General features: G+C 42.1%; 1 protein-coding gene across 9 annotated transcripts in view; it reads right to left on the bottom strand.

Annotated features, from left to right (window-relative positions):
* The window catches only part of PAK3 (p21 (RAC1) activated kinase 3), a 126,073-nt gene that overhangs the window by 9,561 nt on the left and 98,614 nt on the right, over positions 1-17,898 (bottom strand). For all 9 annotated transcript variants that reach the window (XR_013340794.1, XM_021547853.3, XM_021547850.3 and 6 more), the window contains 11 exons: positions 17,194-17,347; positions 16,136-16,173; positions 14,740-14,871; positions 13,993-14,155; positions 9,537-9,600; positions 5,823-5,871; positions 4,772-4,884; positions 3,956-4,073; positions 3,494-3,593; positions 2,866-3,062; positions 497-634 (listed from right to left, as the gene is read on the bottom strand). Coding sequence is in view for 8 of the 9 variants with exons in the window: in XM_021547853.3 (XP_021403528.1) it covers positions 497-634; positions 2,866-3,062; positions 3,494-3,593; positions 3,956-4,073; positions 4,772-4,884; positions 5,823-5,871; positions 9,537-9,600; positions 13,993-14,155; positions 14,740-14,871; positions 16,136-16,173; positions 17,194-17,347 (1,266 nt within the window). In the remaining variant the exon portion in view is untranslated. The remainder of the gene's footprint in view (positions 1-496; positions 635-2,865; positions 3,063-3,493; positions 3,594-3,955; positions 4,074-4,771; positions 4,885-5,822; positions 5,872-9,536; positions 9,601-13,992; positions 14,156-14,739; positions 14,872-16,135; positions 16,174-17,193; positions 17,348-17,898) is intronic.

Raw genomic sequence — 17,898 nt, 5'->3', positions numbered from 1 at the left:
TGTTCAGTCTGGAGAAGGGCAGGCCCTGGGGAGATGTCAACTTGCAACTCTTCAATACTTCAAGGGGAAATAAAGTTGTAATAAAGTTGGGGATGCGTTTTTTAGCAGGGCCTGCTGCAACAGATCAAGAGGGACTGTTTTTTGACCCAAAGACAATCAATTTAGATTTGATCTAATTAAGAAATTGTTTACAAGGAGAATGGCAGAACACTGGTACAGGTTGCCCAGGATGTTGTAGGTGGAAGTCCATCTCTGGAAACATTCAAGGTCAGGCTAGATGGAGTGACATGACCTAGTTTAAAAGATCCGAGCTCAGTCAAACTAGATGATTTTTAAGGTCTCTTTGAACCCAAACCATTATAGGATTCTACTTAGTTTTCATTTGAAAGCACCAAGACTGGAGATGAATATGTGGGAGAACCACCTGCTGCCTTTATTTGACGAGAAAACTGATCCCTTGGACATCTGTTTCACCTGCACTTGCTTCCTATCTTACCTGCAGAAGTTCCTTGGCAGACCCTCGCCTGTCCACGTCCATCTCCAGGCAGCAGTTAAGAAAGTCTCGGAACACGGCCGAGAGTCGCTCTGGGTTCTGCAGCTCCGGTGTCCCGTTTGTAGCTATCAGATACAGTGCCTGGAGACAAGGAAACAGGTATGTTTCATTCATACCCAGAAATACTCACACAGACCCTATTTTTAAGCTCCAATCTCCACTGGCAGTTTCTTCCCTGGCAGAGGGCTAGAGATGATTTTCATATATCAAGAACAACAACAAAAAACCCCCAGAAGACCCTGATGCAGTCACAGCTATTCCAACGTCAAAGTGATCTTGCCTTGACAGCTGATTTAATTGGCTGACTTGGTTAGTAGGAACTATATCAGCATATTTTACTTCTCCAAGTATTGACACAGCTTTACAGGCCATTTTAAAGAGTCAGTGTGGTCTAAAAATATTATATCAAAGGATTATTACACAAAATGCATCTGTGCAGTGCTCACTGGTCTCTAAAGTATGGCTTCCATAAAACAAAATTAATCAAGTCTTTTTGCTCTGTTCTTGATAAAATTGGTTACTGGATAAAAAAAAAAAATAAATCCAGCTTATAGTCCAGAAACATTTGGAGTCTCATGTTCAACAGACATGTCAAGCTGCATGCACAAATATGATGAAAAGGCATAATTGGGCAGACAGGACCCACCTTCAACTATCTTTCAGCAGTCTTCAAATTCCAAATCAGCCTCACTTATGTGGTAAACTTTTAATAGTCTCATCAGAAAAAGGACTAATTCCATCCCTATGGTAACCCTCCACTAATTTTAATACTCAAGTAAATGCATTAATAACATCCCCATCCCAGAAATCAGAAATCCAACAACTAGTGTGCATTATCAGCTAAAAAAAAATCTGCTGTAAAAAGCAGTCTTGCTTTATAAGCTCTTCTGTTTGTAGGCAGCTGAGACCTCTTACACAGATCTCAAGTGCATCTGCCTGTGAATTTGGTCAGAAACAGGAAACCCAGCTATCTTTCTAACAGCTGACCTGAGGCTTCTTGAGGAGTCCTAATCAACATTTCAGATTAAGGAAGCAGGGAATTTTCAGCATCCAGATCAATAATGCTAATTCTTTTCACCTGCTTTTACTGCCTTAGACAAGGCAACTGCCTCTTTTGCAAGTGAAATATCGGTTCACAGGCAACAGAAGCAAAACTGTGATGAGCAAAGGTCTCTGCTGGTACAACAGGGCTACAGTGACAGAGGCCTAATGCCACCCTGCCAGCTACAGTGCACTCTGCTTATTCAGCACCCCTCTGAACCCAAATCTGTTTATTTCTTATCCACCCTAACAAGGTGACACAGTGTGCAACACTCCACATGTGTGCCTGGAACCAAAAACCCCAGGCAACCTATCAAACCAAAGGAAGTCTTCCAAGAAAACTCAGGAACCTTTTCCAAAAAGTGTGAAAGACTTGTATAATTGAAAGAATGAAATTTGTATAATTGGTGTATTCTTTTCTCAAGCAGCTGGGAGGTACGTCCTGACCCTTCTGTACAGTCAGTCTGCAATATACAGTCTGGATGCCACAAACCAGAGAAAGCACAACCTTACAGCATGGAAAAGCTAAAGATCATGCTCCATTTTAATTCTAGCCTTAACAAAACATATGTATGTATACATATAGGTAAAAATTAATTTTCCCATAAATTCCCACAGGAATTAACTGTGCAGCATTTTGTTTCAGCTGTTAGTCATGAGGTTTTATCCTGGTATACATTCCTCCACTACTACATACTCATTTGGTGTAAGAACTGGCCATTTCATTTTAAGACATTAGGATAAAACTGAAAACTTCAAAATATACTAGTTTACTACAAGTATCTGTGCTAAAAGATACTTTTAGAAATGTGTTTGATAATAAATAATTATGGCATTACTAGAACAGTGATCTTTCCTGGAAGGTTCAGGTAATCAATCAGCACTGGTCTGAGACTGAAGACAGTTTTGTGCCTGCAGGTACAGCTCCAATGGTTATCATAAAAATTCCCCAACTGGAGAAGCATGGCACTTGAAAATTTTTGTCACTCAGAGATACAGCTTGAAGAGAGTTCAAAAAGGGAACTCAAAAATGAGAAATTTCAAACATCGCTGAAGGTCATAGTGGCACGTTTCTGCACAGGTACATGTCACTTTGAGGTTATCACAGTGATGTAATCAAAGCTACAGCAGATGCAGATGTGCTGCAGGAACATTTTTAGAAGTGGGCCTTTGTAGAACTCGTACAAGCTGATGTGAATGGGATTTTATTTCATGGAAGACAAAATATGGTACAAATTATGAAGACAGCAGTATCTGATATTTCACCCTACCCTGAGAGGATTTTCATTAAGGTAAGGAGGTTCTCCTTCCACCATTTCTATTGCCATGATCCCAAGTGACCAGATGTCCACCTTGGGGCCATATGCTTTTCTTGTTACAACTTCTGGTGCCATCCAGTAAGGAGTCCCCACCATTGTGCTCCGTTTACTCTGCTCAGGGGTGATCTGAGCACAGAAGCCAAAATCAGCTGAGGAGAAAAACAAATACTGTTAAAGCCAGCTTGAATTACAAAATCAAGCAAAAGAACCCCCACTTTAAATCTGAGAATGCACTGTGGAAACCAGCTGGAAGAGCAGCCATGCTATGTTTCCTCAGGGCTGTAGCCAAGGTAATATGGAACTGGCTACTTAAAGAAACCCTCATGTTTCATCAACTAGCTTTTACTTAATCACTTGAAGCTTTAGACTGTAACTCCCTCCACTCTGGAAGAGTCATACACAAAGCAAAGCCACTCTTGACACCCTCTTTCTCTCTAGACCCCTCTGCACATTGCAGCTCTGCCCTCACAGCAGGGGTCCAGGCACTCCCACCAGCACCACTTTTGCAGAACTGGACTTCACTCAAAAGGAATCCCACACCCCACATCCAGGAATGCTGCACTTGACCAAGAATACCTACTCAATTTGACAGATCCGTCCATCCCAAGAAGAATATTGTCACTTTTGATGTCTCTGTGGATAACCTGGTTGGAATGAAGGAAATCCAGGGCTTGCAGGCACTGATAAGAGAAAAAAGAAATTTAAGGATAGAAATTCATTGTGTAATTTCATCACACAAGAAAGGAAATGGTTTTATGAGATTTCCTTTCTAGGGGAACGGTGAGGAATGGCAGAACACAGTGCAGCCAAGAGAAGAGCTTGCTGCTCCTACACTGTTAGAGTCATGTCTTTCTAGGGGAAGGCACATACTAGCTTTTGAAAGGGAAACATCAATTGTTGCTACAGAATGTCCCCTGCAAACACAGACAGAATGACAGCTGCTGCAGTGGATCTGCTCTTTCTTCTCCATATAATGACAGCACCACAGAAACAGAAGCATCACCATGTCCACACAAGCAGGATCACAAGTGGGATCCCTCACCTCCCGACAGACAGCAGCAATCTGTCCTTCATCCATACATGTCTCAGTGACAACATCGGTTAAAGAGCCTCCAGCCAAGTACTCCATCACCACCCACAGTTCATCACCAACAAGGTAGCTGAAAGGAGAAAATAATGCTGTGGAGATGAATGTACTTTAGTAAGGTAAGTAAGCAAAGATAAATCTGGAACCAGGACACATGCCACCAGCCAGCTCATCATCTTAACTCATGAATTCCACCATTAAGCCCAGGAATGAGGTAACACAACTTTCACAAGTTACATGGGAGGCGAGTGTGTACCTCTGGGACAGAAGTTGGTCAAATGTTCGGAAAATCTTGCAAAATATACATTCAGAAATAGCAAAGGCCATTAAAAAACTGTCAAATCAGGCCCTTCTGGAAACAAGAACTTAGTCTTCCTGGCATCCCCAGGAATGGAAAATAGGGGAAACCACCCAAAGGAAAGAATTTCCAGGATGGCTTGTCAGTACTTTGCACAAGACACAGAAAATCTGATCAACTTTGAAAAAAACAAACACCAGAACAACAGAACAACAAGGAAATACTTGGAACATGGAGCTGACAGACTGCTGTTCTAGTAAGATATGGCTGGTCCAGGTTTTTGAAAAGCAACTTCAAACTATGTGTGCCCGAAAAGACTAATGCAGAGCCAATGCAATCTCCTCCCATCCACTGGAGGTGAATAGAGAAATAATAAAGAGCTCCACGTTCTGTAGTAATCAAAGGGGTTTTTTTTAACCTTTGGCCTGCAGTGTGTAAATGAACATTCATGTGATAATACCAGAACAACTTACCTGTCTAAATAGTTAACAATATTGGGATTCTTATTTTCCCTCATGACCAGAATTTCATTGATAATTAGTTCCTTTTTGGGCTGCTGTTGGAGATTCATTTGCTTTATAGCCACCTAAAATAACATTAAAAACCATTAACATGAGTAGTCTGTTGCACAAGATCAGAATGAACATGCAGATACTGCTGCCCTCCTTTTTTCTGGCAGTTCTGTGGACAAAGTCTTTCTGAAATCAAGCAATGTAACAAAGTTATTTATCCCTCACAGCAACAGGAGAGTCTGTGGCCACCTCCAGTGTCCTCCCAAGGCCTCTAATCACAACAGATCTTTCGATTTTCCAGTTGCATTGCTAACCAGTCTGTGGGCACATCCACAGATAGGTTTTATGGTATAAATGCATAGAGTTAAATTGTGTATCTAAACCAACATTCTCTGAAAAGCACAACTTGATGCACAGTGGGGAACAGAGACAGAAAAATTTCTACACCAATACATTTATATTGGCAATAAAAATTATCTACTTTTGATTGGCACAAAAGCTTGCTGGGATTTCTTAGCAGATTTCTCTCCATTAATAAAAACATTCAGGGATAATGAAACATGGTACCAGGGTGGGATCAACAATACTGTGGAGAGCACCAACCTGTTCTGAAAACAGAGTAAGCAAAAAAATTCATCTCTTAAAGTTGGCCTTAAAAGCTATGGGTGAAGCACCCAGCCAAGCACAGAGGACCAAAGCTCTTGATTCTAGGAATTCACAGGCACCTTTTCAGGCATTTATGAAAGCCTCAGATCCAGTGCTGCTGAAAAGCACATGGCCACAGTAAGTGTTCAGTTACTGAGGCACACAGAACCACACTGCTCTTAAAGTCCTGTCACTGAAAAGCTGAAGACAGCAGATGATGGATTTTGCCAGCTGACATTTGTCTATGCTTCAGAGATACAGCCTTTGCAGGAAAGCCCTACTGGCCACCCAAAGCTCCAGCCACAGCTCACAGCAGAGGGGAAAGCACTCAACATCTGCAGAATCTGCTGGGATTTTCGACACTTACCTCTTGTCCTGTGGCGATGTCAATCGCTGTATAAACAGTTCCTGAAGCCCTAGAAACAAAATAGCAGGAGAAACTGAGAAACACTTTTCCCTGGAAGTGAAAGCCAGCCCAGACAGGAGAGCTCTGCTGCCTGGAGTGTTTATAAGGGTTCACCCACTCCTCAGCCAACACATGGCAGCCCTCTGCCATGCAGAGAAAACTGAGGTCCAACCTGAAGAAGAAGGGCTGGTGCAAATCCCCAGTTCACATGCCACGTTATTTTAATTCAAACTCTCAGCGGGGGGATGTCTACAAAAACTGGAAAATAGTATGTTTAATTATTTTCCATTTTGCTGTGTTGAATTTACTTTTTCTCCCCCTTTTCTTTGTGTGTCTGTGAGTGTGTTTTTTTCCATGAAATGTAACACACAATCCAGTTGGGCCTTCTCACACCTTTAAATTGAATCCATCTGCCAAACTCAGGCAATGTCACAGAGTCACTCTGAGAATCCTGAACATATGACAGCCATTTGAGGAAAAGATCTAAATACAGCTTTCTCCAGCATGCAAGCAAACAATTTTCCAGCCATCCTGCAAGGTCACAGCTAGAGCAGGTTAAGGCATCTATTATTTCACACACAAATTGAGAAGGAATCAGAACAGAGGATACTTATAGAACTTCTTCATTTGTCAAGAACTGTAGGCAGCTGCTTCTGTTGAGTGCACCGAGCATGTGAAGGACTTTTCATGGTGTCCATGTGCTTCTGTGGCACACACAGGTTGTGTTGTAGAGCCACCAGAAACAACTGGTGTGCTCACCTGCAGACTAGACACGGTGGAGTTTGGTTTGCCATCTGCCTCTCCTTCAAAGATGCTCTTCCCAATAATGACATGAAGGGCTGAAAAGGCCCCAGTCAGAGGCAATTCCTGTGGGTTTCAAAGCAACTAGGGGATTGAAAACCCTTCCTTCTGAGCTAAATCACAGCTTTACACTGCAATCATTTAAGAAGCCCATGTCTGCAGGGGCAGTGAAGCAATGGAGAGCCAGGGAGGGAATTCTCACAAGCAGGAATGTGCATCCTGCAAGTGTCCCAGTGACTGAAAGTGCCAAAATGAGTTTGCTCCTTTCCACATGATCCCCTGGCTTGTTTGCTTACCTGCAGGCTGAAATATTTCAGAAGCAGTTTAATTCAACAGAGACCTTATGTCTGCATTGAGAGCAATATTCTCATTGGGTATGCTATGCATTCTTTTAATATAAAGGCAAATGCATTTTCCTATGACTAATTGACAAGATTAATCCAATTTGTTTTCATAAGAAGTCAACAACATTTGTTCAGAATTGCTAACACTGTGATGATTCTCCTGAGCAAAGTCATATTAGGCTTTATTTCAAAACAGCTCCTGAAATTAAAATGCCTTTGGAATGCTCCAGGCCACCTACTTGTGAAGAGTTTAGATAAAGGGAACTTAAGTAAAGCTGTGAATTAATTGCAAAGGCTTTGCGATTCTGCATTACAAACTTTTGTAACTTCTAAGTAACTAATTTCTGAGCAGTAACTTTTAATCAGTTCTGCAGCACCTTGTCTTTACTGCAGTTAGGCGAGTGCAGGACTCACCATTAGACCTGTGTCACTGTGATGCAGTGCAGTACTAACTAAACAGGCTGCTCATGGCTCCATACTAATTTGTCTTGCTACAAGAGCTAACAATGCCTGAGCAAACACAACCTCTTCATCAAGTGCTAGTTAAAACTAAGTTTCCTCTGATGTCAGCAACATTTTCAGTGCTCAGCTGGAGACAAGCAACAAAACAGGGACTCAGCACTGACCTGTACTGCAGCACAGGCCTGCTGCCTACTGTTCACTGCAAAGTGGCTGTAAAACCATCACAGTATGTATTAACTTCCCAGCTGGATGAAGCCATGAAGTGCAATGTGCTGGCCAGTTGCTTTTCCTTACATAAGCAGCTGCTCTCTACCTGCAGTTCTCTGAGCAGCCACACCTCTCCCTGCCTTGCAGTGCTCTCATTAGCAGCTACTAAAAACCTGTTCACTTCCAACACTACACGTGCCTTTGGCACAGCTGTACCCAACTCATTGCAGTGGTGGCAGCTCAGGAACTGGCACCTGCATTAACTGAGCACATCAGCACCTGCCGAGGCAGTGCCACAGCCCAGCACTGCTGCAGACACCCAAACCCTAGCCATGCAGCACTTTGGGTCCTCCTGATCATCCTGTTTGATTACCTTTCTGATGATCTTTCTCTTTAGGATCTCTTCCTATCACAGTAAGTTGGCCTGCAGTGTTAGAGGCATGAGTCAGTTATAGCAGCACACTCCTCTCTAAGGAGGCTATGCAATCTTTAGGCTGTACTAAAAGTTGGAAGAAATCCATTTAGATACCCTCTTAGGCCACATATCACCCACTTATCTTTCCAGCAGTTGTCAAGGCACCTTTGTACAAGCTCACTCCTAGGACTATCAAAATAAAAGGCTGTGAGGGTGATGGTCACATTCTCACAGTACAGCAATAATCTGCTTCACACCCATATTTATTCTGTTCCCACTTGTTCAGCTGACACCTCTTTTCTAAGAGACAGGTACAGCTTGAAGTTTCCACTGACATTTTACAAATGACAGTTAGAACCAAAGCTTTGGATAGGAAGCAAGTTGGATTTTGAGAAAGGGTTTTTATACAATGAATGGAGCATAAACACCTTCCCACAAGGGCCCTACCAAACCAGAGAGATTTAATATAAAGCCTGCCAGAGAAAGAGCCTGTGTGTTGGCCTTTCTGCAGTACATTAACTATTCCAGATTAGCAACAGGCTACTCTGAGCTCAGACCTCACAAACAGTTAAGGCAGAAAAATACCTCCTGATGCCAGTAAACAGCTTCTGTCCTACACTGACAGCAGTGTCCTGGTGTTACACAGATGGTGCCAGTCCTCCTGGAACAACACTGCCACGGAAATGCCAATGGTGCAAGCAGTACATATTTAAAATGCAAGTTACATACCTAATTTTGAAGTAATCTTCCCTCCTCACGTAGGAAATATTTCAAATTGATCCAATTTACAGTTAGCAAAGCTGGGTTTCAAAAGGGAATGGCTCAGGTAATTATTTTCAATAAATGCCTAGAACCTGCAAGATCCACAAGGGATCTACCAAGAGGCAGATGATGTATTTTCCTCTGAAGTGCATTAGCACTGTGTCTGTTACTGAAGTTTTTGGTTTTATCCCTGCTAGAAAAAAGAGCTTATTATTTCATCTCTGATTTCAATTTCTAAACTATGTGGTTATAAGCCTGACCACTGAATATTGTTTAAAGCAAGTATTTGAAATAAACATTATTGAGAGCTGTCAGATGACGGCTATCAGGTGGTAAGTTACTCTTTTAGGTAATAATGTTTTTTTTCCTTTCTTCAGCATGGTCGTTATTATTTTGAGACATACAAAAATGATTTCTCCTAAGAAAATAAGCAAACAAGAACCACACACCTGGGGGACAAGAGACCTTCAGGCCTTTCTCCTTGCTGCAGATGAGATACTGTCAGCATCAAGTTGCCTTTCATGATTACTTTCAACCACAGTTGTAAATTCTGATCAGTGCTGAGAGACAGGAGGATCTAAACCCGATAATATCTGAACATGTTTGGAGCTTGCCTATCTTCATGCTTGATGCTCCACCAGCAAAACACCTGGCCCATGGTTTTGCACAAGTAACTGGACTTACCCTTGGCCAATTTTTTCAAATCGAGTGTATTTCTTCTTAGGATCTCCCACACTCACAATGCTCCCTGAAAGAAACAAAATGCAAGATTCTCATTTCAAAACAGAGATTCCACCTTCCAGCAGATCTGAAATTCAGCCCCACTGTCTGGGGCTTTGAGCCATTTGTGGTCAGCTGGGTACCAACAGCAACAACAGAGGCAGCTCCATGGCACAGGTGGCCTCCATAAACACTGATTTGCTACAGTCCTTTAGGGTTACCCTGACAAGAAATTAAACACAAAACAAGAGGTACCAATGCAAGTGTTTGTTTTCTATAAACATTAAGGAGAGCTGGAACAACAGTGCCTGTATTTCCTCAGGAATAAACACACTGTGATTCAACAAAAAGTTTACTACTTCTGAAAATTAAATATGCCTTGTGTTCACTTTTTTATGAACAGGGACCATTTTTGGAACCGGAAGAGTATTGCAAGTGCTTCCAGAAGAGGAGGAGATCATCTCAACCTTTCAGGCCAAAAGAATGCCTTAATGTTTGCAATGAACAGTGTGTCATTTTACCATCAAGAATGATGGGGTTTCAGAACCTGGGCCCCCATCACTGGTTTCCAGGTTAAGTTCTGAAGACACTCCTGCCCTGCATTATTTCAAGAACCACACTGGTGGTTTTCAGTGTGACATAGACCTGTCACTCACACTGGACTCGCCCTCTTGCCACCCCACACACACTGTTGATGTTCTCCTGAATCCAGCAGTGCTCCTGGGGCACTGGTGTGACACACACAGCTGCCCAAAGGGATACTGATCCTGAAACCCAGCTGACCATGATGCATAAAACAGACCAAACAAGGGACTGCTGCCTCCCGGAAGCTCCATGCAGCAGCAGTGGGATGGTCAAGCTCCACAGTGTGAGCAGGAGGTTTACACCTTCTCATCTCCTATCCCTCCTTCTAGTCAGCTAGAAGGGAGTCCCAGAGTCCTCTAGTCATATTCTTCTCTACTGAAGAGTTATTTTGTAGTAGACCTGCTCTAGAGAAGCAGAATGAGATTTATTTTATTCCATGCATTTCAGCGAGATGAAACTATGAAAAGTTAACCAGGTTCTGAAGGTGCTACATCCTCAGCTTGAGCTCCAAACCCTCCAGTCCATCCAACTCTTGCAGGCTGGCACAGCAGGACAGGACCACTTCAGGGCACTTGAGACTGTGTGGGCATCCCAGGCAGCAGCAGGCTCACCCTGCCACCAGCCCTGGCTGGCGTTCCTGGAGCACCGGGTGAGGGGAGTGAGCGTGTGGGGCAAAGGAAACCTCTTCTCCTGCAGCTCCCATTAACACTCCTGCCAAGGGCTGCAAAATTGCTTTAGCAGGGAGTGTACCAGATGGTGCTGATGCCCTGTCTTCTTGCTGTGCTGGCAGGCAGGATTCCTGGCTAGGCATTTAGTCAGATGCCCATTTGGATGCTAAAGACCTCTCTGCTCCATACAAATGGCCTGGACAGGGGAAGGGGCGTTTGTGACTACTAAGAGGGAATGGTGCATCATCTAGTTTTGTTTCAGATGCACAGGTAAACAAATATATGTTTGTATTTGGAATACAGGGATACAGCCAGATCAGACAAAGGAAATATACTCAGATCACTGAAGTCTTACTTCTGAACTCATCTTCTTAAACTATTTCTGTGATGTACATTCCAAGATAAGTCCTTAGAAGACATTTGCATTGAAGCCACCTTAGGCTTCATTGTTTGCATTTTATCAAGGAAACTACCAGACCAGAAAAACCAGTACTGTTTATTTAATTAAACCTTTCAATTTATTTGAGTCTGCCAGATTTTGGCTCTTTCATTAGAAACAGACAAATTATCCTAATTACTGCTTTTTTCCTTCCCATCAGATTCCCGGTATCTCCAAATGGGCAAGAAGGTGTCAAGCAGGGCAAGGTTTAACTTCAGCTTTCAGTGACATGAAGTCCACAATGGGTGATGGGGCCAGACTGTCCCACATGGGACTGTCTCACACCCTGTGGCTCACAACCCCATGGGCTCTGCAGCAGTAAATCAAGCACTGCTCTAATTCTGTGCTGGGCTGGACAACAGGAAAAACACTGTGCTGCCAGTGCCTGCTTAGGTGCTATTTTCAGCAAGTTAATGGAACAGTGAATCTATTAGAACAGATATCAGAAGTTCATGGAAGTTCCTTCACTTCAGAAAAGAATACACAGAAGAATCGAAGAAGAGATTTTTGAAAATTATTTTCCAATTTTTCCAACTAATTTTGAAGTTCAGATTTGCAGAGTTTTTCCTCAAGAGCTGAGTAGCTGCTTTTCCAAGGCAGTTTTTTGTGGCTGGTTCCCTGTACTTAAGCCAATATATATCAAACATTACAGCATTAAAATCAACAAAGTGACAGGTACACAGCTCCTAATCAGACAAGCACTCCCTGCTCTGGACAAAGGATAAACCTATCAGCTATTTTTATGTCTTTAAGCACTTTGCATTATCAAGTCCTAAATTAAGTGACTAAGAAAGCTGAATTGGGCCAGTTCTGTTTTATAGTTATCAGTGGAACATAGTCATGATTTCATTACAGACAAAATTTTATTTGATCTTATCTCAATATTACAGTCTTTACTCACTAATGAAACTCTAAAAGCTCTAAAAGAACTCAAGGTATTTCAAGCAGAAAAGAATTATGAAAGCAATTTTAGATAAAAGAGGGCAGGGGACATCTTCCTAAAAGTAGCATAGAAAGAGTTGTGAGGGAAGTAGGCAAGGTGGAGCAGTCATGTGAGTTAAAACAGAACAAACACCACACTGCTTAAATATAATTAGTTCAAGACTGTAATAAAAAAGTATCACGCCTGTTTTCAGATAGCTTCATGAAAGCACAAAAGTATTTTTGCTGCCGACATCACAATTTGCCTAAGGCAGACATTCAGACCTTGCTCACTTGGTAACAGATTGTTAAGAAAGAAAAAGCATGAAAGCATGTAACATTTCAAAGATACAACCCCCAAAAACTCCAAGGCTCAGTCCCAACCTGGCATATACAGCAGCTTGAATAAATGATACTCATTTATCATTCTTGATACTCATTTATCACACTTCAGCTCATACTTGAGCTCATGGATGCAGGGTACCTGTAGATCTCAGTGGGGGAATCGTGCCTCAAACATTTAACATCAGTTGAAGTAGCAGAATTTCTCTCTCTATAAGCTGACATACCTGCAGGTAAACACCTTCTCTGGAACTTATTTCACTGCACCCTCAGCTAAAGCTATTGAATTTATCCCTTGGATACTCCCTAATGTCACTGAGATTCATGTCAACCTGGTAAGGATGCAGGAAGCTCTATGCAAGCAGCCAAAATCTGACAGCTAAGGAAGGCTTCAGCCTGTGCATTCACAGCAGCCATCAGTGGCAGGGCAAATATGACAAGAAGGTTGAGCAATGGCAACCACCACAGCCACACAGCACTCTATTACAAGCAGTTGCCTCCATTAAAGACACATTTTAAGCTGTGTGATCTGACAGAAGGAGGTGTAGATCAATCTGCCTTTTTTACTAACAATTAATGGTATACACAGAATAATCTGGGCCCTGTTCTGAACCAAACCATTCAATCTGAGAACACTACACTGGCAGCTATCACATGCAAGAAGCAAATTAAATTGGTTGCACTGGAGAATCAGGAAGGGCCCAATGTGCTTCAGTAGAGTATGATGTGCACGGGGGTTGGTGCCAGTGGTTAGGATTCTAATATTATTACCTGGCTGAGAATTAGCCATGAGAAAATGCTGTACTTTCTGAGGAATATATAGCAGATATAGCTCTTCCAAAGGAGAGCTCACTAACAAAACTGCAAAATTCTTATAAAATCAAACTGTAGAAGTAGGAGGAACAGTAACAGTTACAAAAAGAACAGCAAGAGAATACCTGGAAAACGTGTAACTATCTCAAGGAGAGCTCACTGAAGTTGAAGGAACCAGTTTAGTGCTGCAGTTGTCTACTGGTAAAAAAACCCACACCAATAAAAAAACCTCCCATAAACAAAAATTCAAAAACCCAACAGATTTTTGCAAAGTATTTGACTCCAATGAATCATGAGAAGTTAGGGATCTAGAGAGAATTTAGGAACCTAAACTTTCTGTTTCATTTGGCCATTAGTACTCAGGAGTTCCCTACATCATTCACTAGGTCACAGCTTTTTGCTCAACCAGAATGATTTCTGCTTTTGCCTTAAGCACAGAAGGAAGCTCAGGCAAACCCAACCCAGTCCCAGCTGCCCTCAGAGGCAGCAGGAACACCCCAAGTGTTCCCTTACTGCCGTGAAGCACAACAGTTTCTGTAAGGAGTTGTAAATGACTCTAAGACACTAAACTGTGAGAAACATTTGGTACAGCTAATGCTGACACATGCAGGAAATAGACTGCTCTAGCAGACTCAAAATACCCAATACATACTCAGTTTCTCTAGGATCTCCTCATCTGTCATCTTGGACTTTTTTCGCTGCCGGTCTGTGTTTCTGTACAGGGTGTTTGTGTTTGAGTTTTCAGGCTGGGGAGTGGTGGCTTCTTTAGCTGGTGCTGGTGCAGCGGCAGGTTCAATAACAGAGCGTGTGTAGATCTGTGACAAGAAATTATTTTGTGTCAGAAAGGTGGCTGGCAGAGATCCCCTGAGATCATATTTCAAGTATAAACCCTTAGGAAGATCATATCAGCCACATCCGGGACTCTAGAAGTGGTTTTACTGCCCACTTCTCAAACTGAACAAGCAAAAATGAAAGGTTACAAGTTCATGGCCAGTTTCACATCAATTTTCATGGATTTGCTGATATAGTCCATGGAGAGGGGCAGGTACCTCCAGAGGACAGTGTGTCCTATGTATCTTGCCAGGATATGAACTGCATCTTTGGACAGCTATCGCTGCTGACAGGGAGCCTGCACAGCTGGACAAAGTGGCTCATTTTCACACCTGCAGCATTAAAGGACATGATGGTACCTCTTCCCTGATATAAGAAGAAAGCCATGGCCCTCACCAGAATCCCAGGAAAGTGACACGTGAATGTGAAAGTTCAAACCCGATTTTCCCAGTGGCAGTGTCTGGAGTGAAGCTCAGGACTTCCACCAAAGCCCCTTCAGTGCTGTCTGGTAACAAACTTGCAGCCCTGCACTGCACCAAACACAGACCTAACCAAAGCTGGCACTTACTGATTTTGTGTGTTCAGGCCGCGGGGCGATAACAGGCGGAGGTTCATTGTCATCTTCCTCCTCTTCATCATCTTCATCCTCTTCTTCAGACACGGAGGGAGCCAGAGGAGGTTCTGATGCTGTTTTTGTGCTCTGTGGACAGACAGTACTGTGAGTGACAGCTGCTATCCTGGCACTTTGAAGCTTTGACAGCTACCTACTCCCTTAGTCTTCTTAGACATCAGAAACCAATCTAGACATGCACACGCTCCTATGGGCCTAAGTTCTAAATTAAACTCAGCACAACACTTAAAAGGTTTAGCTGCATTGAACTTCACCAGTGCCAGCTGCTACTCAGAGGCAGGGGGTTAGATAATGTCATCCCAATAAAAACAAATAAAACTATGAACAATGAAACAAAAAAATGAAAATGCACCTTCTGAAGTTTTTACCAACTGCTTTAAACTGCACTTTCTCCACATGGCCTGGCTACAACAGGCACTTGGAGAACTGATGCAAATCAAAGGCATTCAACATATTCACATCTGACTGTCACTCTCTTTAAAATGCCATCCCTTTGATCCAGCAGAACTACCAGTACGGGAAGCCCATAGCAAACAGGGAGACCCGAGTCAGTAATTTTGGAAAGCTGTCATGCTGACTTGTCTCACTACTGCCTCTGTCTGCTAGACAAAAATACTACAGCATCTGCCAAGGTGTCCATATCCACTGGAAAAGCTACTGGGAAGGCTTACTCTGCTCTGGTGAACACCACACTTCCTCTGAGAAGGGTGTTTTATTAAAGATAAGGGAAGTGGCATTGGTTGAAAATCTGAAGTGTGAATATTCAAAAATGATTTTTATTTCATTATACACAGTTGGCTGTGGAACCACAAACCTCACATGAAGCTGCTTAACACTTTAAAGTAAAAGCCAAATCCCCATTCAGTCACTTGCTATTCAATTCACTAACAATAACCCTAATAAATTTGGTCAGTATTAATGTGTATGTCACTCCTACATCTCTGGGACTGCTATTGCAATCCAGCATTAATTAGAATGGATGGTTATTTAAAACTTTCCTTCAATGGTTCCACTGAGTTACATATCAATTATAGCCTCATTTATATTCAGTTATATATCTAGCTGTACTAAGGAGAAATCATACAAATTGATAGAAATGGCATTCTAAATTTTGAAAACTAAATTAAAATGGGCTCATTAGGTGGTGCTGCATATTGTTGTGAATGATATACACCATGGCTAAAAAGAGCCCACAATCTTCTGTCTGCTAAACCAGACTTTCATCTTTTTAAAAAGATCTCAAATGGAAAATCATAAATCAGCCAGGGAAAGCTCATGGCTTGCTCCACAATTCTTAAACACCAGGAACATCAAAGGCTACTTTCCCACTCACCGACGGATGGGCTTCTATGTATCCATGGGCGCTTTTATCTGCAATGAGCAAAGGAGAATGAACCAGATACCGTTAGAAAAAATCCCTGCTTGTTTTGGGGAATCCCACAGAACAAGTCAACCCAAATAGAGATCTGCACCATCCCTTCAGGAGCAACAGCAAGGAAGAGAACAGGACAAAATTCCAGACTGTCTTTTTTTTGGCCTGTTTGCCAATAAATAAAGTAAATAGAAATTTAGTCACAAAAATGCAAATTGTTCTTTAACTGTCAATGCTTTTGTTCCACCCAAGAGCTAAAGCAGCTTTCAATCCTTTTCTTCCTGTGATTTTTTTTTGGGGTTTTTTTAGGCTTTTTTTGGTTTGTTTGTTTTCCCAACAAATTGCATACATTCTTCTCATTAGCTTGCTGACAACATTTCCCCCCCTTAGCCATGGCAGCTCTATTCTGACAAGCACAGGAGCAGCTCCTGGCTTCAGGAGCACACATGTCCTGTTATGAAGTCTGCATTTCATCACAAAGGGAATTGCTATTTTAGGACACAGTAAACATCAAATCCTTTAATTATGGAATTTGGGGAAAAAAAGATGCCTTCTCTCAATCCTGGAGATAAGTTCAGAATTTTTAGAAAGACTTCTGACAAGCTGCATTTTGGAAGCTGTCTCAGTTGAACCTTCAAACTGGGGAAATGACAGACTACTGCCACAGACCATCCTCTGGAGGAAATGGAACCCCAGCAGGTTCACTCCAAATGCTGTCTGCACCCTGTTGGCTACTGACACCCTCTTTTTAGCTAAAGCTGTCAACAGGCATTCTGCCAAACGAATGCTATCTTAATGGCATTTTTGTTTCAAAATCTTGGTAAGTTCTAAAAACCTGCAACAAACCAAAGTCACCATTTTAATGATGTTTGGGGAGGAAAAAAGGAGAAATGTAATTAACTTCAGGAGTATTACACAATGTAGAATTGGTTCAGGTTGCCTCCTGACAACTTGAATGTTGAACTTTGCTCTGACTTGTTTTGGAGCCTGACCTCCCCTGTTGGGAGACATCAACTTACCTCCTGACGTAAAGCTCATGTATTTCTGGTTGTTAACTGTTTCTTTCGAATCATAAAATTTGAGAACATCTAGAACAGCCTGTGGGTTCTTCTTCTGCTCCAGTTTTGTTATGTTGGAGGTCTGTAGTAGCCTGGCCCACTGTTCTGGAATGCCCTGTAGACATCGAGTGGAAACAAAGTGGGTTTAGAGTATTTAAAACCTGCAGCTTCACAGATCTTTACCAAGATTCCATGCTCGCTGTAAGATTACTTGCAGAAATTTTGATTGACACCTTACAATTAAAATTAGATGCAATCATTTCTTCTCTATCAAAAATCTAGCTAAAACCAGGACCCAACTTTATAAAAATAAAGTAATGACTGTGAGAGGAAAAAAAAAGGGCATGAAACTTCCCTGAAACCAACTCTGCTCTTCCATGGAATAATGACTTAAGGCTTAAGCTTGTTTGCCTGGTGTTTCAGGGCAGACACAACAAGACTATTCTCTACTGGTGCACAACACAGTGTTTTTTAGGAGATTTACACTGGACTTTTCATGCTTAGGAATGCAAACACATTTTGCTGAAATGATCACTGCTGTCTGATTTAAAGGTAAACCCCACCCTGATATAACTAATTCTCAATATACCAGGGAACATTGTGGGGTAAAAAATCTGCCTTTCAGCTCTCAACACTGAGATATACCACAGCTGCAAAGGATGTCTC

This window comes from Lonchura striata, chromosome 14, assembly GCF_046129695.1.
Source record: "Lonchura striata isolate bLonStr1 chromosome 14, bLonStr1.mat, whole genome shotgun sequence".
Classification (NCBI taxonomy): Eukaryota; Metazoa; Chordata; class Aves; order Passeriformes; family Estrildidae; genus Lonchura; species Lonchura striata.
Note: the sequence above shows the minus strand (reverse complement) of the source record. Positions and strands in the feature narration are given on the sequence as shown.